General features: G+C 37.1%; 1 protein-coding gene across 1 annotated transcript in view; it reads right to left on the minus strand.

Moving 5' to 3' along the window:
* The window catches only part of LOC122805934 (extracellular calcium-sensing receptor-like), a 167192-nt gene that overhangs the window by 111326 nt on the left and 29084 nt on the right, over positions 1 to 26782 (minus strand). Inside the window, exon 3 of the mRNA XM_044076178.1 lies at positions 15858 to 16149. Within this exon, the coding sequence (XP_043932113.1) occupies positions 15858 to 16149 (292 nt within the window). The remainder of the gene's footprint in view (positions 1 to 15857; positions 16150 to 26782) is intronic.

Consider the following 26782-nt stretch of genomic DNA (forward strand, 5'->3'; position numbering starts at 1 on the left):
ACAACAGCATGCAGGTTACATTGATAGCAACAGGCCACCAATGATAGTATTTCAACATGGAACATCAATAGAAACACTTTTCAACATTTGTTGAACAATAGGACATATGTTCCAACAATAGGTTTGGTGTAAAACATACCCACTGATTTTTGTGTTTAGATTATTGTTGCAGATATGGTGGTGGTGGGGAGAGATGTCACTTAACAACTTGCACATCCTTGCAGTACTCACAACTTTAATGATCATTGCTCTAATCATTACTCTACATGTTTTATAGCAATACCCTATGGCCTTGGTTTGGCCAGTGGTATGTTTGTACACAGTGTATAATTCAACCGTCTTATAGCTACTTTCTACTTCACTTACCTGGAAGACCTGTGGGGGGAATGTTTGTTAACACTACCTGACTGTTTCTACGCATATTCCCAAAATCCTAGTTAAAATTATGCATAGAGCTTACTACCACTCTCAGGATTCAAACCTTGGCTGTGTCTGCTAAAAATACAGCTAGCTGTGTTTCATCAGAGTGAGTTATTAAGAAACTGCTGTTTCTTTCTTCAATGTTTTCTGTTTAAGTCTCTCTTGGTTGTACAATCTGACCTCGTAATTACAATATTCTTATACAGACATCCCTAGACATATTTTTTATGTAGCACAGTGTGGGAAACAGTGGTTAACACATTACTATTCAGATATCAGATCTTCGTGAATGCCACATTTTGTGCCACACAATACCAGAGTAAACACAACCAGTCCAGGATTTAGAACTTTATTGCCAGGCAGTTACAGTTTTATTTAAATATGACGTATATGGGACTATTACTGTCATATTGTCTAGTTTATTCGCTGGAAACCATACACATTTTTATAGTGCCAGGTGAAATTTTACTCCTTTATATTTATTTGGTATGACTACTACAAGCAGGATTGTTACTCACCAGCCTCGCAACGCAGCCTTTGCAACCTGCTGGCATGGACTTCCTGGTTCACAGCCCTCTCAGCCGTAATGAAAATAGAGAAACATTTATGCATACCTATCCATCACATACCCAGGCTGGACTTTGGTAAACAGTTATTGCTATGAATACTTACACACTGCTGGGACATCTCCCCCCTCTCTCTTGCTTCTTGGACTTACTGTTCCAAGATATCCCTCTTCCTCTGTTTCAAGTCAGCATAGTGGTGCCAGACCTGCTCACCAGTCTGAAGGATACCAGTGGCACTGATCAGATCATGGGCAAGACTTTCCCAGGCTTCCGCTTTATATTGGGGGCCCTGGTACTGGTTCTGCAGCAGTCTTAAGTCATGTTTTTTTACCAGGAGTCCTACCATGACCTTGGACTCCTGTATGCCCCAGCACTGTGCCCGAAAGCACATGCCCTACAGTGGAGAGCTACAACCAGTTATGAGGTGTATTCCTGCCTGTGGGGTTTAAATACACCCAATTTCCCACCCTTTGCTGTGATTGGATGGTTTTGAAAATGCTGAGCTAAGCTAAGCTCCAGGCAAACCTGCTTAGCTAAGGTTGGCAGTGCTTAAAGGGGCAGGCTCAGCATTGTTTGCCAATGGGCAAATCCACTTAGCTGGGCTACTTATTGCTTAGTATTCATATGTACACAGTGTTTACTCCCAGTCAGCATAGCTGTGCAATGCTTAGCGTTGCTTATGTTTTATTTTATTGGACTACCACCTGTATGGGATTGATTCATCATTCATTACATAATATCGATTTATTTACTTTCCCTGACATCCCCCAATGTGCTGTAATTACATTTATTCTTGTGTGACTGTACTGTATGGGGCATTTGTGTTTATATGGGGGTTTTACTACTTTATTACACTGACAGCTCACATCTGGGCCTAATACGCTATTCTATTTGAGAAAAATAAGTTACTTCCTACATAAATAAACAAATAAATTAAAATTGAATGTTTATGTATACAAAATAGAAATGGCTTTGGTGAGACTCAAACCATGACTGATAACATGCAAGGTATACACGCTAACCATTATACTATTGCACTTTTGTTTATGCTGGATGTCTATTGCTTTTTAACTTATCCTGCCGTTTCAGCTGGGCTAAGGGTAGCTAAGCAATGGGCACACCCATGCAGCTACGCTTACATTTTACTGCCTATGTGAAAAAAAATTATTTGTTGTGTTTTTTACTTCGTACCCTTCAGAATATCCATGCTAATGCTGAACCTGTTATTCTATCAACGTTATGGCTTTGTAGGGACGATTGTCCCTTATTGCCTTGTCCAGATTCCTTACTCTGACGGGCTGGGAAGTGGGCACTATGTGCTTCGTACCCTGCCGTATATTCATGTTTATGCTAAACCTGTTATTCTATCCACTTTGTGGCTTTGTAGGGATGATTATCCCTTATGGCTTTGTCCAGATTTCTTACTCTGATGGGTTGGGGTGTTATGAGCATTCTTGCTCAATTTAAATTGCTGTATGGCAATCTAGTGTGCAGGGGGCATGTGTATTGTAACAGCAATGCTCCCAGACACATCCCCTGCACTCGTACATGGAACCGTATCCGTTTTACAGCACAGCAGCACACCTTCATGAATATGCATGGTGCACTGCCATGCTACATGGGAATCGTCTGTTCCATGTAAGAATAAGCTATTCTTGCACGGAAGTTTGCAGAATCCCGGGATTGTTATTATAAACCACTGACCGTCAAATAAAACGTGTGCAGACTGCTTGGATCACTAACTCAAGTAATACAATAGTGACTAGCTGTCATAAAATATGTACAATCCACTGCCATCACTTCACAAAATCAATTACAGTGTGTAAATCAAGAAAAAGCATTCTGATACATATAGATATTATATGTAGCATGTCAACAAGCAAATTGTGTGCGGCAACTGACCTTAGTTATGGAAATGAGAACACAGTGCACTGTATCAGTGTGAAAGGAACAAAAAGAAGAAGAAATAGTGGAATATTATAACTGAATATAGTAAGAGGATACATAAACTCATAACCATAATGAGTTTTAAAAGACATTTGTGTTGTGTCCTTACTTATTTATTTGATCACTCATTTTAGCTACAATAAAATGTGCTGTCCTGTAGGACACATTATAGGTTCGTAGGTAAGTACTAGGCTAACTGACCTTGTGGGACATTTTAAGCCTAGCCAAATTCCCTTTTTGTGCTCAAAAATAACCTATCCCATTTGGTTATAGACTGGTTTTACCCATCCTATGGTCCATAACTATATATTACTTCTAAAAAGAAAAACTGAGATCATACCATAGACAATTTGAGGGGACCCATGCATTGCATAAAACATTTAGGAGCTGCATTTGTCCGTCAGTATGGCGGCAATCTTGGGGTAAATTTTCTGTTTTGCATCTATTGCTCTAAGTTATATTTTAAAATGGACGGGGGTGAACTTTGTTTTATGTAGTTGGGGAGTCTGTTCAATAGCAGTGGTATCCTCTGTGAAATATACCTGTCCCTCCAAACTGTTCTGTTGATGTTGCAGAAAAGGTTTAGATCCTTTGAACGAGCATTACTGAAGCCACTTGATTTGCTGATATGCAAGAAAACCATCACTAATAGGTTGGAGGATGGCTTTTATGCCAGACACGTCAGTCCTTAGCAGTCTTTAGGATACAGGTACATTGACAGGGCTTATAGTTGGTCCATGTAGGACATGCTGTTTAAGCCTTGTATCTTTTTAGTAAGGTATCTCTGTGGGCATTCCAGTTGTTTCATGTGTCTGGACAGAAACATGCCAAAGGGGGTATTATATTCAATGAAGAGTCTAATGATAGCTGAGTAAAGGGGGGACAATGACATCCATAGATCTAGACACAATCCCTTTATTTATAAGCTGCAAACTATAGAAGGACTTTCTTACAACAAGAGACACGTAGGTCAAAGTTTAGGTCACTGTCCACATAAGTTCCCAAATCTTGTACAACTAGGTCAACTCTCTGTGGAGTATTTTTAATGTGGTAGTTCCCTAGGTTAGATGAATTCCCAAAGGATACATCAATCCATTTATTGGCATTTTGTTTCAGACCATGATTTTGACACCAGCTACTTATCTGAGATAAACATTCCTGCAGGATGATTAAGTCATTTGAGGATTCAATAACTGTTCCCAGCTTGCAGTCATCTGCAAACCTAGTCTGCCAGAGCTGTTTGGTACTGGCTTTTACTTCAGAAAAGTAGATGCTGAACAGGAAATGTCCCAGCACAGAACCCTAGGTGACTCCATGGGTGACTAGTCTTTTTCTGGAGGTAACTTTCCATATTTTGATTGTCTGCATCTTATCTATGAACCAGTTGGCAATCCAGTGGTGACAAAGGAGTTTATTCCTGGTTTATTTAGCTTTTTTACTATGCCTGTGTGGGGAATTGTGTCAAAAGTTTTGTCCAGCAGATATGTGTTGTTTACCATTTCCTTCATCCATTGCTTTAGTGACCTTTTCAAAAAGGAGAATCCACCAGGTTGAGTAAGCATGAACATGCTCTTGATGAATCCAAACTGAAATGAGTCCAGTGTTGGGAGGTCCCCTATGTCCTGATTGATTAATATCGTGATATGTCTTTTCATGGCTTTGCATATGATGCTGGCCACACGTTTAGATGTATAATTGCCTGGGTCTGTGAAAGGTCCTCCTTTATGAATGGGAATGACTGTAGCTATTCCCCATTTACTTTGTTCACTCTCAGCCTCAGGACCCATCTATGAAATATTTTTAGCTTTTGAAAGCACTCATTCTTGTTTGATATCAGGAGGTGAGCCCATTTAAAGTATATCTTGAGGACAGATGGAGGGGAGAGGGGGGTAAAGTTAGAGCTAAATTTATCAGCAAGTAGGTTCTCTATACCGTCAGCCTCAATGTAGGTACCATCACTGACAATCAGTTCAGTGAATTGCTGCATTGTGCTTTTGACAATACAAACATAATTTAAAAAATGCCTTGTGATTGTCTTTGGCTTGGGTAGATATTTTAGCCTCAGACTTAGCTTTGGTGGGTTTTATTAATATCCTATATTGTTTGTTTGCTTCATAAACAAGGTCTATAACATTCTGGGAATTTGTCTTCTTTCTTTTGGTGAAAATTTGTTTCCACAAAAGGACCATACTTAGTACCTTATTACACCTCTCTCTCCAATGTGTCTACTATGCATTTGCACAATTTTATACAAACAAAAAAATTTTATTATTGACCTATTGAACTATATCAATGTAAAATTGTTACTTAGCTTCTTTTTAATGCAACTTTAACTTAATGCATGTAACCCAACATATGTGAATCATTTTGCTATAACTGCTATTATATCAATATTGTTTAAAATTGTACTTGTTTTAAAATGTATTACTGGAGCTTTTCTCCTCGGGTCTCCACTGAAAATGGGCCACAAGCCCAGTTGGACAAACCCGGTTAACAAATGTAAATAAATAAATAAAATTTTATTATAAAGCTTGTTGATATGGTTCCATCATGTTGGTTTGTTACTGAGGTTTGCCCAGCACTTGTTCCTATGGGGTACAGCTCCATCTATGCAGCTGTTTGCATGCTGGTATAGTGTGGTGGTGCATATTTCTGCAAATTCAGTGGAGTTAAGTGGACTTGGCAGAGATTTGAACATGCCAGTGTATCACTTAAGAGTAGGTAGTTCACCTTAAAGAAATTTCTGGAAGTACCTTGGGTGGAAGGAATCTCTGGTTTTGGTTTTATTTTGAAAGAGACTACTTTATGGTCAAATCTAACAAGTGATGAAGATATGCAAGGAATGGTGCAAGATGCTCCTATTTTAGTAGGGACAGTATCCAAGATGTTATTCTCCCTAGTGGGTTCTCTGTCAATACAAATGCCCTGGAAGAATTAGTCAAAGTACAGGAATCTCTGTGCTTGTGCACTAGTGGTGGTGTAGATTTCCTAATCTATACTCAGATAGTTTAGATTACCTAGGAAAAATGGTACTACATTTAATACTGAGTGATTCTAGCTCCTGTAGATAGGTGTTCTGTCTTTCTTTTGCCATAGAGAGAGTTCTACAGCTAGCTAATATATAATATGGAATAATTCTGATGGTTATTCAGACAAAAATAAGCACTAGTATATCATGTTGCTTTACCAGCCTTGATGTGAGGCTCTTCAGAATGTAGACTGATAAACCTCCACCTTTTTTCACCTCCTGTGTAATAACTGGTCTAAACATGTGGAAGACATTACAGCCCTATACAGCTAGAGTGCTGTATGTTGTTTTAAACCATGTCTCAGTCACTACACAAAAGCCAATGTCCTACAGGGTGAGAAGGGCATGTAGGGAGTGGAGTTTCTTCGTCAGGCTCCTAGCATTTGGCAGTAACACCTTCATATCTTCATTTTCTTATTTCAGTATATTGGTAGGTTTATCAGGTTAGCATTGCTGAAAAAAGGCACTAGGCATGGACAATCTCTTTGCCAATAATTAAATTCCTAGAGAGGACAGATGCAGACCATCTCTGGTGAAGCAGCATGGTCTGTCAATCATATCCTCCCAGGCTGACCAGTATTGAACCCAATTTGATGACACCCAAAACTAACACAATCACTGAAGTCAATTATTTTTTTTATCATATCATTCTACTCCTGAATGGCTATTAGGCACAAAAAAATCTGAAATCATGATGTATGGTTTTTATCTATTTTGAGAATTCAGTGTAATTCAAATGTGCATTGCAGAAAATAGCATATTTGCTAATTCACTGAAATTATCTATGATTATAAGGTATTTAGTACATATAATAGTAATAATAATAATAATAATAATAATAATGATGTCAACAAAATATTATGGAAAGGATAATTAATTAGAAACCTTAACATTTTGCTTTTTATTCAAAAAAGAAGTTTTCTAAACTCTGTCATTTCATTAGTATTTAATAAATTTTATATAAATTGGAAAGATTCATCAATATATAGTTCAAAAGATAAGGAGAAATGATCTCCTGGTCCATCTTTAACATATTACATTGATTTCTGGTTTGTGAGTTTAGATCATACCCTGGAATTCAGAAATAATCAGCATGATATATAAGCCTTAACTTGGAAGGTGTCTACATCATGCTAAGCCTTATAAATTCAAAGACTTCAGTGGCCTCCAACACAGAGAAGCGTCTCACAAGTGATGCTGCATGCTAATGCAGCACTCCAGGGAAGTGTCTGATGCAAATTAGCCATGTGGTTTCCCCTCAAAATGTCCATGGCTTCCAAATTGTTCAGCAGAGCAACTCACAGAATCACTCAACAGAGCAAAATTTTATTCTAGGAGGAACAAGTGACCAAAATATAAACATAGCAGTCACTCATTTGCTCCTGTGGCAAAAACTGCGGTGAAGGTATATTCAGTGAAGATGTGGGGATTGGAATTGGGGGGATGGGAGTATGTTTGTTTGGGGATGTGTGTTTACGTGTTTGTGTGTGTATATGTGCGTGTGTGTGTGTGTGTGTGTGTGTGTGTGTGTGTGTGTGTGTGTGTGTGTGTGTGTGTGTGTGTGTGTGTGTGTGTTTCAGAACATGAATTAGGCTGCATGCATGTTTGCAAGCACATGTGAATGTGTCAGCTTAAGTGATTGCACTAGGAGGGAATTACGAATTTAATTGTTTGTTTGTCTCTGTTGGATGTGAATGGATGACTTTTTCCTTCACTGTGAGTGACTGTGTGGGGTGCCTTGTTCGCAGTTGAGAGATGTATCTATAGCAGTATCTGGGATTTTGTTTGGGAGGGAGTTTTCTGAATTTTTGTAATGCACTGATGCACACAAATTAAAGAATACCATCAGGTCCATTAAAGTGACCCATACATTTAAGCAGACCTCTGAAGCCAAAGATAATTATATATATATATATATATATATATATATATATATATATATATATATATATATATATATATATATATTTTTTTTTTTAGCTATGTAAGAGAACTAAAACACAATACCCTACATTGCAGGGATATTGACAGTGTCAAGTGGGTCAGAACAGAAGGCCACATTAGCAATGTATTTTAAGCAAATAAATTAACTGTCAACTTTACCCCTAGGCTATTTAAGGCCCCAAAATATCTGAATGTCTTACTTTTCCAAATATCTCTAAATATTTACTGAATGGGCAAACCAAGACCAAAAATACTTCCTCCGTGGGACCTAACAATATACCTGGTCACTTAATTAATAATGCTAATTATGCCTTTGCAGCTACCATCCTCATATTGTTTAACTTAAATTTAGCTACAGGTTTTGTCCCTGATAACTGGCACACAACAGTGGTGATGACACTCATTAAGGGTGGCCTTACAACTGACCTTGGTAATTGCAGGCCTGTCAGCCTTAAAAGCCTCATCTGCAAAGAAATGGAATATATTAAACCTGTTCTCATCAACTTTGATATCAAGAATCGTATTAGATTTAACCCTCAACAGTTTGACTTTGTGAAGGGTACATCCTTTCTGTTTAATCTGGTAAATTTCTTCAAAAATACTATATAGAATCTAGATGATGGACAAGCAATGCACAAAGGTTATCTTGACACCGCCATGGTGTTTAACACCATTTGCCATGCTGGCATTATATAAATGCTAAATATTTTAAAACTATCCCATATGTAGTAAGATGGATAGCAAACTGGCTCAAAGACAGAACCCAAGCAATGTGAGTCACAGGTGCCTCTTCAGAACATATGAAAGTGACCAATGAGGTCCTTCAGGACTCAGTGATGGGACCTCTCCATATTGTTATTTACTAATCAGATCTCCAAGCAGACAGCCAAGACCTTCTTCTATCAAAAACTGCAAATAATTGAAAACTGGAAGTTTTTAAGTCACGTTATGACATCCAAACCTTCCAGAATAAACTATCCCTAATAAGCTCTTGGTTTACTAAAAATGGACACAAACTAAATGCTAGAAAGCATATCATCATCCTTTTTGGTATATAATCATCCCTTCATCCAGCTCTCTAGACAGCACAACTCTATAAGACAAAAATGTTAGGGACCTAGGTACTTGGGTTGTTAGGTCCCTTTTTTTTAACCATCATGTGATAATTGTTATCAGGAAATCCTTTAGGTCCCTCTCTTTTAACCACTGTGTGATAATTGTTATTAGGAAATCCTTTTATTTTAGCCCAGCTAATTGCCAAAGGAATGTCATCAAGGTCTAAACAGGTAATGATTCTGTTATACTTTGCATTAATTTTGCAAGTTATCGAGTACAATTCCATCTTTGGGATTTATCTCACTAAACATATCAAACAATTAGAAAAATCTCAAAGGTTCTTAACAAAAAAGATCACAGGCCTAATTCCCTAAACTACTAAGAGAGTCTGGAAAGTGTATCCCTTTATTCACTGTCTTATAGATTTTTGAGAGATCTCTGTCTCACCACACCATTAAAATCCAGACTGTTCAAGAACTCCTATTTTTCTATCAAGTCCTGTACCTCCACAAATACTAGAACCAGGGACCTAATTCTTCACCAGCAGATGAAATAAAACCCACTGGAGGGACAAGTTTGTAACCCAGCACCTCCCAAACCTCCGGAGTAAACTTCCCCTGCATGTTAAGCAGTGTGTGACTTAGTCCCTTCCTCTATATGTAAACTAGATGACTGGAAGAGGGGCAGTACTGCCAAGGTAAGAGTCATCATGAGATTCAGTGAACTCGGAGTATCTATGAATATGTGAATCTATGAATATGCAGCAGGTACCTTTGCTAATATGATGCATGGGCTACTAGGAAGAACACTAATATGGTAATTGGCTGCCTGCACACGATGGATGCTATTGCAATTGAACTGGACTATGCACCGAATAAACAAAGTGGGGTAAGAAAATGGAACAACTTGCTAGAACTGAAAGACAATCCTCTACTAAATATTAATATGGAGTTCACCTCAACTGTATTAAATACAGAGAAAGGCAATATTGACAAGTCAAAAGACTTTAATGTCGCCCTAAGAGACTTAGAAAACACATTATATAAATTGTATAGACTGACTTGGCAGAGACGCCATTTGGAAGCGTGTTTGCACTTCAAAGTAATTCCAAGGGGAATGAGGGTTCTCTGTATGCCTTCATACGGAGAAACCCACCCCGAACTACTACAAAAATGGCAACAGTTAAACTTGGATTTGGGGTTTAACTATATAAGGCTTCTAATAGAATATTTTTCACCGATCGAGAAGGACCTTAACATACAGGCTGAAACTCTGACAAAAGACATTACGGCTAACTTTAAGGAGGAGCAATTTCAACAGAGACTAGACAATATGTATAACCAGCTCTCTATCTATGGCGATAAATTACAACAGATAAAAACACGCAAACTATATAGAGATCACACAGACTTTGCAAATAATCATGTTTTTGCCTGGCCGAGATATCGAGAAGCTAATACAACTGAAAATGTGCTTCCTGTGAACCCTTGTCAAACCCAAGAACATTTTGCTAACCAGAGTAATGTTTCGGCTTCAACGAACATTAATTCCACCTTAAGGAATCCGGTCACCACATCAGAAGCCCCTACGTCATCTGCAACATTGAATATATTGAACCATGAGGTGAGAGACACTCCCCCTCTAATCAACAAGCATTCGTTCAACAGAATGCGAGTATACAAGGTGCCAAACCTAAAATTAAACAAGGTAATCTAGAGGGTTTTTTACCCCTACCGCTGAAATTTCGGAAGAACTTCCAGAGCAGATCGAGGAGCAGAGGCCGCACCAAAAGAAAGCATTTGGGGGAAGAAGCGACATTTGGCAACAGAAATCGGAGAAGGGAACAGAGAATTTAGTCTTTAATCTTTCACAACGGACTTTAACTGAGACTGACTATACACTGCTAAATAGAGGCTTATCTTTTATACCTGCCCAGGTTAGTAATATTAGTGAAGTGTTAACTGACCTGCGGCTATTTGTTCGTAAAGTCAATTTGAAATGCATCTTTGAAAAAAATAGAATTCATTCTAATAACTATGATAAGGAAGCTAATAATTTTAAAAGGAAGAGTACTTTTACTCCTTCACAGACACCAGTTACTGAATGTTTCACAAAGGCTTGTGAAACAGATTTTTATAGACATTTTAATAACAAAATGAAAAATCTATATACTAATATCTCACATTCTGAATGGGAATCTTTATATGCCCTTCAACATGATAAAAATATAGTAATCAAACCAGCCGATAAAGGGGGTGGCATAGTGATATTAAATAATACATCATATAATAAGCTAATGCATACCATGCTGAGAGACACTGATACCTATAAGGAGATAAATAATGATGACCTGACAAAAGTTATTTTTTCAGTACATCATGAACTATATGACTTCCTAATGTATAGACAGATAGACCAGGAATTATATCAGTATTTTTTAATAGAGCAACCCAAGATTCCGTATATAAAAGGGCTGCCAAAAATACATAAGGGCATAATGCCACCACCTTTACGCCCGATTGTAGTGGGAGAAGGGTGGATTACTGAAACTATGTCAGTTTATATAGAAAAGAAGCTAAGGCCTATCATTGATGACATACCTTCAATCTTAAAAGATACACATCAGCTGCTAGAAGCACTAGCAGATTTTAAAGAAGGTATTCCTACTAACAGTCTTCTAATAACTATGGATATGAAGAATCTGTTTACCTCTATTCCAAATAGCTATGGTTCTGAAGCTATTAGATACATTATTCACAATACAGGTAAATTTAGCAATAATGAACAGATTCTGATGAATGCCATTCTAGATCTCATACTAAGTAATAATGTCTTCATGTATGACAATATTTTGTTTTTGCAACAATGGGGAGTGGCCATGGGCACTCCCTGTGCAAATACCTATGCGAATCTTGTGGTCTATTACTGGGAGTGCATGCACCTATTCAACAATGTTAATTTTGAAAAAATGTTACTATACAAACGTTTTGTGGATGATATCATAATTTTTTGGAATGGCACGTTAGAAGAATTTCTTGATTTAGTGGAACATCTAGAAGCCACCACTTCCTTTTTCAAATTTACTATTGAACATTCCACAACTAAAGTAAACTTTCTTGATATCACTATTACTAAAGATGACAATGGTAATCTAAGTCATACTATCTATAGGAAACCCTGTTGGAAGAATACATTATTAGAATATAGTAGCATGCACCCCAGACACATATTTCGTAACATTATAAAGGGCCAGTACATTAGAGTTAACAAACTTTGCAAGGACCATGGAGACAGAATGGAACAAATATTGAAACTAGAAGACATGTTTACAGAGAGAAATTATAGTAGAGAACTGATTCAACTGGCTAAAAAATCCTCTGATTCATCCCAAACTTTTTCTATACAGGAGAAAAGCCTAAATCGGTCACAAGGAAGATATAGGTTAGATAAAAGTGTCATACCTTTTCAAACCAGATATACTAGTGATAATAGATCCATTGTTGAGATTATACAAAAGAACTGGCATATTCTCCTTACAAATGATGATATAAAGAGCTTGGTAGGAATAAAACCAAAGTTTATTTATACTAACAGCAAGAACTTTAAAAGATTACTATGTATTGAAAAGTATAATGATAAGCCTAGCAAGACATATGATATAAAACAATCTGATCAAAGAGAAGAACGGACCAAATATAATGAACTAGGAACTTATCCATGTAAAACATGTAATATGTGTAGCTATATCTCTAACGATATAAACTTTACACATCCTAAGTTAGATATTAATTTTAAACCTAATTTTAAATCAACTTGCACTAGTTCAAACCTGATATATCTAGCAAATTGTCAGGATTGTGATGCGTTCTACATAGGAATGACAACAAGGTCCTTGAAGGAACGCATATATAATCATATATACGACATTAGGAAAAAAGATCAGAAAAATGCCCTTGCTAAACATATATCAAACAATCCTGACCATAGTTTCAGATTTAGAACATTACAACTTGTACATCAAAATAATAGGAAAGGTGACACTTTTAATGAATTAGAAAGTATAGAATTGCAATGGATTCTTAGGTTTAAAGCACACTATAGCCCAGGTCTGAATCAGTATATCAGTGTTAGATTGGTACTTAAAAAGAGAAGTTTAAAATAAAATAATAAATCTCAGCAATTGATGTATATCCTATTGACATACTCACTTTTACTATATATATTCCCTATATCATTCATGAGATTTAATTATTATTTCTTCATACATATGAATAATATAAATAATTTAATATATTAATTATGACTTACATATTTAGATATATGGACAAACATCAGACACATATATTGTTCAATATCTACATATATTTGTATATATTTTTAAACATGCTTTTACTAAGATATTAGTTTTTATTAAATTCATCTATATTTATACTTATATTTATATTCATATTTATATATTATAATTAATGTTACCACTTTAAAATTAAATATTTTTATGTTTGTAATATATAAACTTAATTTATATTATTTATACATATTTTAATATTATAGTCTATATACATATATACATATATTTTTCTAGATAATACTTCAATATATAAATATCATAAAATTACATTACACATATATATTTACTTTTTTTCATCATTTTTAATATAGTTTTTATTTTGTATATTCCACATAGATGCATTTCCAGACTTTTACGAACATGTACGTCTTTATTTACTTCCATATCCTTATACAATATTTCTTAAAAAGGAATAAATATTCTCATTTAGATATTTTAGCCTCCAGTTTAACTAAACATGCAATAGTTTTCATTTTGCCCTGTTAGAATAGAGAAAAGTGTTAAGTTGATTTTGATAGCCTGCCCTATTTATTATTTTCATTTTCATTTTTATTTTTATTCTTATTTTTATTTTTATTTTTATTTTTATTCCTATTTACTTTTACTTTTAATACAACTTCAGACATAGGGCTACATTCAGGCTTATATAGTCATGGTTAAAAGCACTCTTTATATGTTAATACCTCTAAATCTTTTTATATATATATAGGGGAATTCTAGACATACACATATAATGTTTTTGTGCTTTTGTATTTTTCTATGTTTTTTATATAGTACTTTACCTCATAAAACTTGTCTAAGTATTGAGTTTTATATGATGTGGACAAGAAGATTTATACCTTCTTTATGTTTTCTCTTATGTTTGTTTTTAACCTCGTTTGTTTATAGGCTGAGACAGCTTTATAATTCTTTCAGAAACTGCACTGACACTTTAATAGATATAACAGCTTTTTGCATTTAATTCTGTAATTACCACATTAAGTGGTTAATTGATGCAATCTATTATTTATTTGCACTATATAAGGAATTAGTTCAGATGCAATTAAATAGATCTGAAGAAGCGTACAGTCCGTACGTGAAAGCGCTCATCTCTTTTTGTACCTCAATAAAGAAGTTTCTTTGCTGCATAATCGTGGTGGTCTTCATACTGGTGTTTCTTCTACAATATCCATTTGTTTTAGTGGTGAGGACCTTTGGAGGCCAGCTGGGATTGTGTTATATACTTTTAACCACTGTGTGATAATTGTTATTAGGAAATCCTTTTATTTTAGCCCAGCTAATTGCCAAAGGAATGTCATCAAGGTCTAAACAGGTAATGATTCTGTTATACTTTGCATTAATTTTGCAAGTTATCGAGTACAATTCCATCTTTGGGATTTATCTCACTAAACATATCAAACAATTAGAAAAATCTCAAAGGTTCTTAACAAAAAAGATCACAGGCCTAATTCCCTAAACTACTAAGAGAGTCTGGAAAGTGTATCCCTTTATTCACTGTCTTATAGATTTTGAGAGATCTCTGTCTCACCACACCATTAAAATCCAGACTGTTCAAGAACTCCTATTTTTCTATCAAGTCCTGTACCTCCACAAATACTAGAACCAGGGACCTAATTCTTCACCAGCAGATGAAATAAAACCCACTGGAGGGACAAGTTTGTAACCCAGCACCTCCCAAACCTCCGGAGTAAACTTCCCCTGCATGTTAAGCAGTGTGTGACTTAGTATCGTCCTCTATATATAAACTAGATGACTGGAAGAGGGGCAGTACTGCCAAGGTAAGAGTCATCATGAGCATACCTCTCAAGTGTACCTCATTAGGAGGAACGTACCTCATTTGGGGTCTTAAAAAGTTCATGTTCCTCAAAGTTCCTCAAAGTCCCGCATTGAAAGAGTCTATCACACATTCAGTGTTAGGATTTTTTTAGGTGAAGTTCATGGTAAATAGAAATTAATCATATTAATTCATTAAAGGATCTTCTTTATAAGTAAAACCAGCATATTTTAACCATCCCATGACCTTCCCAGTTGAAGTTGTTAGTAATCCGTTAGTACATGTTCCACATTTTTCCCATTTGTTCCACATTATGAAGGCGAGTGTTCCTCATTTTGGAGATGGAAGGTTGAGACCTATGATCATGAGATTCAGTGAACTCGGAGTATCTATGAATATGTGAATCTATGAATATGCAGCAGGTACCTTTGCTAATATGATGCATGGGCTACTAGGAAGAACACTAATATGGTCAGGTCTGATAACACTGTGTTCAGTCCAGAGACATGCTAATAAGTCAATAACAAGGTCTTTCTCATTGCAGCTATATCTCTTGAGTCACATTTTCTCACCATCATGCTAACTGACCAGCCTACATTAGGCACTTAGCATGAGCAATAAGGATTTTAGTGAATTTTAGCCATAGTGTGCTTGAGTTATCTGATTCAATGTAGCTTTTGCGTTAATGAATTCTCATACAAAGAAATACATTTTTTATGTTACAAAAATGACACTGCAATTATAAAATGTAACAAGAGGACATGCTCATCTTACCTGTGGATACCTATATATCCCTAGGACTCTAGCCATGGGAAGTGCAGACGGTGCTCCCTCATCTCCAACAAATCCTGGTATTAATGCCCCTGACTTACAGCTGTAGTTAGGAACAGCCTGCTGCTGTCCTGTCAGTAGGCGGAGAGTGCTCTCTAGGGCCCTGATTTCAGAAAAGCAGCCATCATAGAGACTGAATCCAAGTGTAATATTTGGTAAGAGCTTCTTATTGTTGTTTATTTCATTGACTGCAAATATTATAACTTGAACATAGCGGAATGCCCTGATACGGAATCTACAAATACATTAAATAATACAGAAATAAGGTAGTCCAAAACTAATACTAAAATGATTTCCAAGATCACCAAATGTTCACTAATACCAAATGTACACTAAAATGTAAGTTCTCATTTTTAATGCTTAAACTATAAAATATGGCCTCACTTAAGTATAATCTTAGAAAGTTGAAAGCCTTAGACTTGCTGTGTAATGTCATAGCAGGATTCCTTAAATCTTCCTTTGTTGTTCCAAAGCCACAGACAGCTGACTCCCCAAAACATGCTAAATATTCATTAAAACACACAAGATGAACAATTTTACAATGTGGTTGCCCTAATCCCTGAGTATGAAATAGTAACCTCCTCAGTCCAATTCCTGTTAACAACTGGTGTGGTAACACACTTTTAATATGACTCTGCTGAGAACTCTGGGTCATCATCAAGTTGGCTGTGGTGCATCCAAAGAGCAAAGAGTATAGCTTATAAATAGCTGGGTAGATTTTGGGAAGATATGGTTAGAATACAGAAAAATGAGTAATATCAGAGGCAGTAAAAAAAACATTTATTTGACTCACATATTGTTGTGCCATTCTAAGAAACCCGGGTAGCTGGAACTATACAGGTGCTTTCTCCTTTTAAAAACTGTGGGCAAATGTATCACATAATGCTATATTTGCTAAGTTATTTGACTTTCCACATCATAGTTAACAGATTTGTTAGAAGCATTTTACCTCAGACCTAGTTACCTTTTAAGCTTTGATAGCCTATTTATATTTTTCTTAACAGCTGTGTCACGTGGGCTGTTTAATGTGACTTTGTCTAACTTAATGAATTTGGTATACACTACCTTTTTTTCTGGATGGATTCATAGACAGCATATACAGTGTATACAGGTAATACACATGTAAATGTACTGGAAAGGAAAGCATTCAGTTCACTGATGACAGAGTCCGATTGTGGAGAATGGAACTGTATTGCTACACACCAAGTCATAGTGGATAGTTTTCTCTATATCTTCAGCAAGACTCAATATATGGTGTTCAGTCTTTCTTGGTCTTTTTAATATGTCTACCACTTTCAAGACATCTGCCATTTTTTACAAGGCCAGTATAAAATGTTAATTGCCTTGAGCAAACTAGTATCTGCATCCTTTTTCACTTAAAAACTTAAGTGTAATTTAAAAGTGTGACATTTGTTAGACGTCCTCACTTTACTGCTCAGGCCTTGCTTACTCTGTTCTGTTTTCATCCAGAAATTCCTTACACTTTTTGTCAGGATGTTATATTCTCTGTATTCTTCTACATACATTTTTGATGAAACCTTTGTATATTTGGGCCTCTTTGGCCCTCTTCAAAAGGAACCTTGATGATTGGATGGGAGAAAGAAAATTCACCCCGGGGATCACGTCAGTCGCCCTGCTAGACAGGGGTCCAAGGAAGTAAATAGTGTGGGAAGAAATAGCCAGGGAATTGTTATGGCTAGGCTTGTATAGGCCCTAGGGCCGATAGCCTAGTACCAACCTATGAACCTATGAACCTATATCCATCTTCTACTATTTCTTGGTATCCTTCCTCAGTCATAGATATTTCTCTTAATTACAGATGTCTCTCCCCAAAGTCTGTTCATGTGGCTCTGCCTCAAAATGTCAATATTATCCAGTATGTACATTAAATGAGTTTTGAAGTATACCATGTGTCCAATGTAGTGACTGGAAGTTAATTCCAAATAGTGAAGCAATTATCCATTCCGTTTTCTATGAGTCAGTATGAGAAAACATTTACCTTGATATGAATATATAACCCTTTCCTTCCTATACAGTTCAGTAGGTCAATAGCTTCTGCAATAAAGGACTTTTCCATATCATCCATACTTGAAAATCAATACTAACTTGTCCTCCTGAAATTTTAAGTAAATAAGCACCCAAACATGTTATATCTTATTCTATGCACTCTTACACATCATTTCATATGGAAATGTATTAATTAATCAGTTGAACATCACAGTTTCAAAATACTTGACTAACTTCTCAAAAGACCTGCTTTGCACTATTTTGCATGTTAAGATAATCCCCTCCTAAACTTTAAAGAAAGCGGAAACATCTGCATTGTATTCCTTCGAATGTAATATGCTGTAACCTACTCCATATGCTCAAACTTTCAATATCATTGTTAAATAGTTTATTTTAAATATCAAATGCCCTGCACAAAAAGGGAAAACATAGATTTCTATGTGATATGCTGAGAAATGCATTCCTCTTTGTTTATCGACTTTCTTCTTTTGGCTTTTCCCAGTTAGGGGTTGCCACAGTGGATCAACTGTCTGCTCATGATTGGCAGTGGAGTTTTTTACAGTGTTGAGTTGCTAGCCCAGCACCCAACCTTCAACAGAAGGCACACACACACACACACACACACACACACACACACACACACACACACACACACACACACACACACACACACACACACCTAAGGCCAATTGGGATTGTCCAATCCACCTACAGCATGTCTTTGGGATGTGAGAGGAAACCCATGCAACCACAGGGAGGAAATGCAGACTCTGCACAGAAGGCACCCCAGCTGAGGATTCAACTGGAGAACTTCTTGCTGTGAGGCAGCAATGCTAACCGATGCACCACTGTGGCCGCCCCCTCTTTGTTTATTGACTACGCTGCTGAAAAAGCTTAAAATATGGAACATGAAAATGATATACATCTGCTTCCATTATCTTTGCAAAAAACATAAAACTTTTACCTGTGAAATCATATGTCCAGAAGTTTCAGTACCTGAAAAATTTAGTTCCATTGCTAAAATTTCAGAGAGACCTTCCTGTTCATAATCTGTGTGATGAATGCTTGGCTATTCATCTACTTCCATCACCTTTGTATCCATGTCCATCCTGGACTGCATTAAGTCCTGCCAGATTCTATAATCTCCACCTGGCCATTTACCATTTCCTGTTACATTTCCTGTTACTCTGATTCTAAAGCTTCAGCAAACAGACTTTGAATCTTTTCTCTCTTACCCTGGGGTAATCACAATACTTAATGCTGCCCTACAAAACGCCCAAGCATATGATTGTAGGGTAATCACAATACTTAATGCTGCCCTACAAAACGCCCAAGCATACGATTGTACAGTGCAATCGTATGCAAGTGAGATCCTCGTACTTAAGACACCAGTATGGACACCTACATAAAATACAACTGTGTTATGAAATCCTAAGCATATAATACTAGTTAATATTTAGTGCTGCTCTAGCCAAGTACTGTCTTGCTCTTCAAACCCCAGTCCACACCCAGTCTCATCCATCAGCATAGTGTGTCTACCTGAGGTCCTACAGTGCTGCAGTGAACCAAGTGTAATAATTAATTGCCTTCATCTCTACAAAAGTATAACATACTTAAATAATGGGCCAGTCAAGGGAATAACAGTCACTGTTTCATACCTCTCAACCTCCTAGCATAACTAATCTAGTGAAAGCCTAAAATAATTGGTGGGGGGACAAAAGCCAAAAAATAAGGACAGATATTAAATATTTTTCTTATAAACTTAGAAAGTTGCTAGAATAACAGGATTTTGTTGACTTGCATTTTCTGAGAGATGTCAAGTTTGAAATTCAAATGTATGTCATTATTTAGTGACTTTAATCCTCAGTGATTTGCCAGAAAAACACAACTTTTATGTGGAATAGACCAAAAATACGAGGCAAAAATCTGGATATTCTGTGGTCTCTTACATATATTAGATATAAAAAAAAATAGTGACATTCTTTTGATGAGCAAACAAATATACCAAGCAGAGTGAGCTTTGCTGGATAATGTCAGAGTATAGAATTATATAGTGACACCAAAAACTATGGGCAAGAGGGGGGATCAAAGTTTCTATGAGGACTTGCCTATATAACTGGTAGTAAGTTACTAAAGAATACTGCTAGTAAAAATTAACATTAGGTAGATTTTAGTTAAACTAGTCTTCTGTAAGTCACGTTAAATACTCCCAATAAAAGACTGGAAACTATACAAAGTAAAAGTTGCTCCAACTAGCAATCCAGTAGTTTCAACATGTGACAATGTATAATCTGAAAAGAATCTGATGACAATGCATCGCAAGGCACATGTTTCATGTAGAGAAACTCAGTACTGTGCATGAAAGTGATTATTTCCATACTCTATGTGGAAGCATGTGTGAGATGATTATTGGTTGTACTTAAAAGCCAAGAAATATGTGACATGGCATATGTATTTCCTCATTTTGCAGGGTGTGCCCCTTGATTATTAATGTGTTTATGTGATCTGTATTGGAATCCTAGGCTGAATAGAATAACTATTCTGCTTACAGTTTGTGTTCTCTGACACTTGTTCTGATATTTTAAACTTCAGAAATGTCTTATTTCCTTGACTAGTGCCACTAATGTGGAGTAACAATATTTTGCAACTTTGACAATAGAAATTTTCAAAAGGCCAACTCAGAGTGAGTCATAGTGATTTATTCATTTTATGGTTCCTCACAGATGTCACACTTTTTTCGGTTCTGACAGCAGGTAATACCATTTGATTATTTGATTAGAAAGGAAAAATAGGAAATCTGAATGAATTATACAGTACGTTTATAGTACCTGTATGTAGAACATGTTATGGACTGCTAGTACGGGGAATTTTGATGAAGCTATATCACTGTCATGCATTATTCATCTGTTTTGTTTATTTGTGTTTTAACCATTTGTTATGCTGGTCCAGGAGCACATTTCAGCCACAGCCCACTCAAGCTGGGGCAGACAGATGAAACAATTACCTGTAAGACTTTTTTGAGAATACATTCAAACAACTAAGATTGATAAAACATATTATACTCAATGCATTACTGCTGTACTTAATAAGAAACATGCACAGTTCATACATGATTCACAAACAGCAACAAAGAAACAAGGAACGAAGGTGCTCCACTGATGCATTCAGTGAGATACTACTATGAAAATGAGGTTATAGTGCTATCTACATGAAGAGATGTTTTTCCTAAAGTATATGATGCACATACAAGCAGCTATAGTGGAATATTTAATAGCGTTAAAGTCAAAATTTTGAGGCACCCTCGAATGCGCACAAAATAAAAAAAAGAGCAAAAGTGAATATGGTGCCACTCGTGATAATTTATATTTCAAGCTGTTGATCCTGCCATAGCAAAATGAAGCAATGAGATATTCAGCCATGTATATAGCTACCAAGTGAGACTTCAGGCTTCAAAACTGTATACAGTTCTTACAAGACAAGAACATTTGGGCAAGTTCTGCAGGGATGCCCAGACATTCAATAAATTATGACAGTTGTATTACACTGTTGAAACAACTGACAGCTCACTTAGACTCTGCCATAGATTTCTGTGAGGGAATGGTTAGTTTGTTTCTGCTTCATTGTATTTTATATTGCTATACTGCGGTGGTGGTGCTGCGGTAGCATTGTCGCCTCACAGTAAAACGTTGTCCTGTTCGATTCTCAGCTCGAGTGTCTTCTGTGTGGAGACATGCATGAATGGGCATTCCTTTGTTGAAGGTTGTGCATCAGGGCCAACAACTCGTCATGTAAAGATCTACTGCCAATCATTAGCGGACCGAAGTTCCGCCATTGTGACCCTTAACCGGGAAAAGCCGAAAGACACAACAACAACCTTCTTCTGTTTTGTATATTTTGGTGTATTTTCTTTACACTGTGTCTACCTGGATTCTGCTTTAAATTGTATATTTAAACTAGGAAAGAAACCATAGCTGTCTCTCTTGTGACTCACGCAGAACTTAAATTTCCCCCACCCTCTAACTATGGTGTTATGCTTACAAACTCAGCTGTACAAAAGTATCATCTTATGAAATCACTCCCCTTCAGCTATTCAAATCTATTGTCCATCCCAATATATTCCACAGAGCCAGAATACAAAGTATCCAACCTTTTCCAGTCTATTTTAATGTTTTAAAATTAGTGACACTCCCCTTAGGTTGCTAAAGCTTATGTTACTCCCCACTTTCATAAATAACTGCTTAGTGCAAACTGTGATTCTCATGATATTTACCCATTTTTTCATCTTACCTTTAAAATCTGCAACATCTAGTCCAAGGTCACCAATTACTGGAGAGCCTACATTCTGCTTCTCAGTAGTCATCTTGGGATTAGTGCTTCTGTTTTGCTCCCAGTGAGAGAAGGACCATATGGACATTATTTCCTGGAGACTGCTGATCATCAAAAGCCTGATAACTGCTTCACAGGTGCCATCTTGGAACTTGTGCTTATATTTTTCTCCTTGCGAGAGAAGGAGCAGAGGTCATTGATTCCTGACTGTTTCTCATTGGGCAGTGAGTGTCTGTGTTGGACTTTCCTGATTGATCTGGTTGCTATTCAAGACAGCTACCAGAAAAATGCTACAGTAAGCCTACAAACCCCTGCATCATCTGGAACAAGACTGTTGATAATCAAAGAGCCTGTAGCCTGCTTCTCATCTTGGGACTGGTGCTACTGTTTTGCTTCTGGTGAGAGAAGAAGCAAAGCAGCATAGTATCCCAGCAGTGTGAAGCTTTGGTGAGACCAACACTAGTGCTAGCCAGGCAGTAGCCAGTCAGACCCTCTTTTCATAATTCTTGACAAAGCTAATTCTTTCTTTTCCTTAAATACTACTTGATTTGCCGCTGTCTAACCTGACTTTAGAATATCTATCTTAATACTTCAGCCATAAGTCATCAGAGTCTACTTATTAGTTGCCGCTCAAGAGTTTGGCAGTGCCCTTTGTAGATGTAGATAACTTGATTTAACATTTTTTTCTAAAAGCCCCCCTTGGAATTTCATCAATACCTAGTTTCACAGAGGGCAACTTGCTTGCAGTGATAAGCACTGCTTTGAGAGCTCCAAATCAAATACTCAGAGCATTACTTTATATTCTCATTGCAACCATCTAATCAATAAAAAAAGGGCCTGTTGCCGTGGATATGGGCGTTCCCATTATCTCTGTTATCATGTTGGTGGATATGGACATCTTGAGGCAATGTAGTAACTGCCTCATGTTTACTGACAACCAGCTAACTCTCAAACAAACTGATAAGGTATGCAGAAGATGCATTTACACAATGTCAATGGAGGCAAAGCTCTCACATAAACGTACTCCTAATTTCATTCAGGTTGTCATTAGTACACATGCCGCACACATCACTCAAAGTTTAAAGTAGACGTATGCTGAGGCACTTAAACGTAATCTTTCCAAACTTCAAATATCTCCTAGATGAAATGCACATAACAAATACCCTCAACAGCCCTGAATGCACTCTTTCAAAACAAAACCTAAGTCAACACATACAGCCACATCTCATACAGCCCCTGCTTCTAAGTCCATAAGGCAAACCATCACACAATTTAACATTCTTGTCATTGGAGATTCCATTGATACACTGATATCCCTCTCACCAGGCTGAGTAAGAGAAAGTCATGGTCAGGTGCTTATCAGGGGCCAGGATCTGCCACATTACACATGCACTCATGTCACTGTACCACTAGTACAACTATGACTCAGTCATAGCCCATGTGGGTTTAAATGACCTGAGACATCCCTCACTGGACTATATGGAGAGAGACATCAAGGAGGTCGTGAAAAAGGTTGTGAAAAAGCTGGTATGAGCCTAGCATTGAGCAACATTTACCTTTTCCAATGATGATGTCACAATACAAACATAAGATGGCTGTCTTTAATAATTGGCTTAATTTCTGATGCCATTCTAAGAAGGAGCAATGTTTGTCAGCATGGAAGGAAAGGGTCAACAGACCATGCTGCTTTGCCATAGATGGTCTGCACCTCCCCCCTCTAGGCTTTGAAATATTAGCTAAAACACTGTGTTCCCCATAGCGACATTTTTAGGCAATGCCAAACTGAAAGTACTTCCAACATATCAAGTCAAAACCAAGAAAATTTAGAGGTGTTAATGCTCAATTCTAGGAGTCTAAACAAGAAACTCCACTCCCTGCAAGTTCTCCTCACCCTTGAGAATTCTGACATTTGTGTGGTCACTGATATATGGTTTAAAACCACAGAGAGTACATCAGCAGTGCAAGGCTATAATGTCTTCCACACATTTAGACCAACTACGAGACAGATAGGGACAAAAGGTGGATGTGTCTCGATTTACATAAAAAATAAATACACCTCAATTCTAGTTAAACAGGGCAATGCACTTGAGCTTCTCCATGTTCAAATTACCATAGACTGAATCTTATACCACTTCCATGTGAGTGACAGGTCCCCCTATCTTACCCAGGAAACCCGCAACATGTATTTAAACTTATAAGCAAAAACAAAAACTCACAAACTAATACATCTAAACAAAAAGAAGCAGCCAGGAAATAGTCAAGCACAAAATACACTTGGAAAAGACAGAAACTGTTTAATGTTAGCGCTTTCATCCAAATAAATCTATCGAACTTCTTCAGACATAAAAATACCCAATACAATCTAGTTTAAATAGCCCTCCTAATGATACATGTGACCAAACCAGGACCTTTCTCATAGGACACCCTAGTACTGAGACATCATTAGGTGAGGAGGTAAGGGGATTAACATGGAGAATATCTTTGAATGCAAGAAGGTACACATGGTCAGAAGCCCAGGAATGCATAAGTGTGAGGCCTGTGCATATTGTAAATACATTGACAGAGGTAGAACATTTGAGATACACCGTAACTGGTACAAAATTAAAGGCAGATTTAATTGTAACTCTAAAGGGGTGATCTGTTTAGCTAAGTGCTGTTGTTGTGAAAGTTTGTATATAGGGAAAACTGAACGAAAGATCAAGGAGCGAATATATCAACATATTTATAGTATTAAATAAGTCGCACTTGCATAATGCTTTAGCTAGACATGTACCTCAGCGGATCTACTTTTGATCAACGAAAGTATAATTCATCAAATTGCACTTACCCGCTCACTATCCACCAAAACTGCCATCTAATGAAGCAACGAACTGCTAAATTCCATACCCAGGGAAAGAAACCACTTGACCACCATGGTGAAATATGCCCTCTCCCCATGTAGTGCAATCTCGGAGTTGGTATATTTAAGTAGGGGGGTGTGGAGGTCGAAGCCCCCCAGTTTGGTGTGCTCCATGTGTTTCTATTGTGTGCTGTTTGCTTGGTGGTCCAGTGGTTCCTTTCCCTGGGAAAGAAATTTGTCAGTTTGTTGTTTTGTTAAAAGGCAGTTTTGGTGGATAGTGAGCGGGTAAGTGCAATTCGATGGATCGTACTTTCGTTGATGGAAATTAGATCCATCTCAGCATCCCAGTCACCATTTTAAATTTAGAATTATAGATCAAGTATTGAAGGATGAAAGGGGTGGCCCCTGGGCTCTAAAACTGGAGTTGAATAAGTTAACGTGGCAAGCAAGGTTAAATGCCAGAAGTGCTCCTGGAATAAATGACATATGTTCAATACAGTGTTTGTTAAAATTGAAAGCTTTGCAAAGATAGGATTAATGGGAGTGTATATGTATTTTTATTGTTATTCCCAGTTTTATTGTACTATTTATAGTGTTTTGAAAAGTTGTTTTAAAGTTTTGATGATGTAATATCCTGGTTTGGTCACATGTATTTAAACTTACTGGAAACACCATCCAACCCAATACCATATTCATGGGCAACTTTAATTACCCCACTGTTAACTGGGAATCACATATGACACCAAATGTGCCAGCACAGAGTCTTGGATTTTGTAAACACTAACTCCCTGGACCAGATTGTGAACATGCAAAGATACAGAATCTGGTCCTCACTAATATGGGAGAGTGCTGCACACCCCCTAGTGTAATGTCTTCTCTAGTAACTTCAGACCATGAAATGGTCTCTTTTGAAGTAAAAATAAATCCCAGAACCCCAGCTACCCATGAAATGTCTAGAAACGTCTCCAAGGCAAACTTCCTACTATTAAGTGATAACGTCACAAAATTTCAAGCCCTTTTAAACCCTGAGAACACTGTTGTCTACATGGAACTCTTCACAGAAACCCTATACAAGCATTTACCCACCAGAAGGAAGTACAGGAATAACTCAAAAAGCAAATCACTGTGGTAGAATCACAACACCAGAAGGCTGTATAATAGTAGGAAGAAATCCATGGCAAAAAATTAGGAGGTGTAGAACCCAGCAGGATAAAAGTACTCTCATCAAACTAAACAAACAACTCAGAGGACAAATAGTCTACCCAAGTCAAATTTGAGGTTAATTTAGCCTCCCAGGCCAAGGACAACCACAATGCTTTCTTTAGATATGTCCACAACCTTAAAGGTAATACACAATTGTGTGAGGAGCTGTTTGTTAATGCAGCCACCTATACTGAGCCAGAAGATATAGCAGAACTACAGGCAGACAAATTCAACTCTAACTTTACCCCCCCCCCAACCTCCCCTCAGGAAATAACATCAGATATACTCTCCCCTACTATAATTAGGGAACAGGTCCTCAATGGTCTTTCTAAGGCCAAGAACATTGCATTGATGGACACGACAGTATCCCAAGATGCCTTCTAAATAGCATGAAGCATGACCTATCTGGCCTTCTGGAAATGCAGTTTAACTGTAGTCTTCAAACAAACTCTGTGCCTCATGTCTGACACTCATAAATGGAGAACAGCTGCAG

The sequence above is a fragment of the Protopterus annectens genome, chromosome 7.part0, assembly GCF_019279795.1.
Source record: "Protopterus annectens isolate FY-2018-M chromosome 7.part0, PAN1.0, whole genome shotgun sequence".
Taxonomy (NCBI): domain Eukaryota; kingdom Metazoa; phylum Chordata; order Ceratodontiformes; family Protopteridae; genus Protopterus; species Protopterus annectens.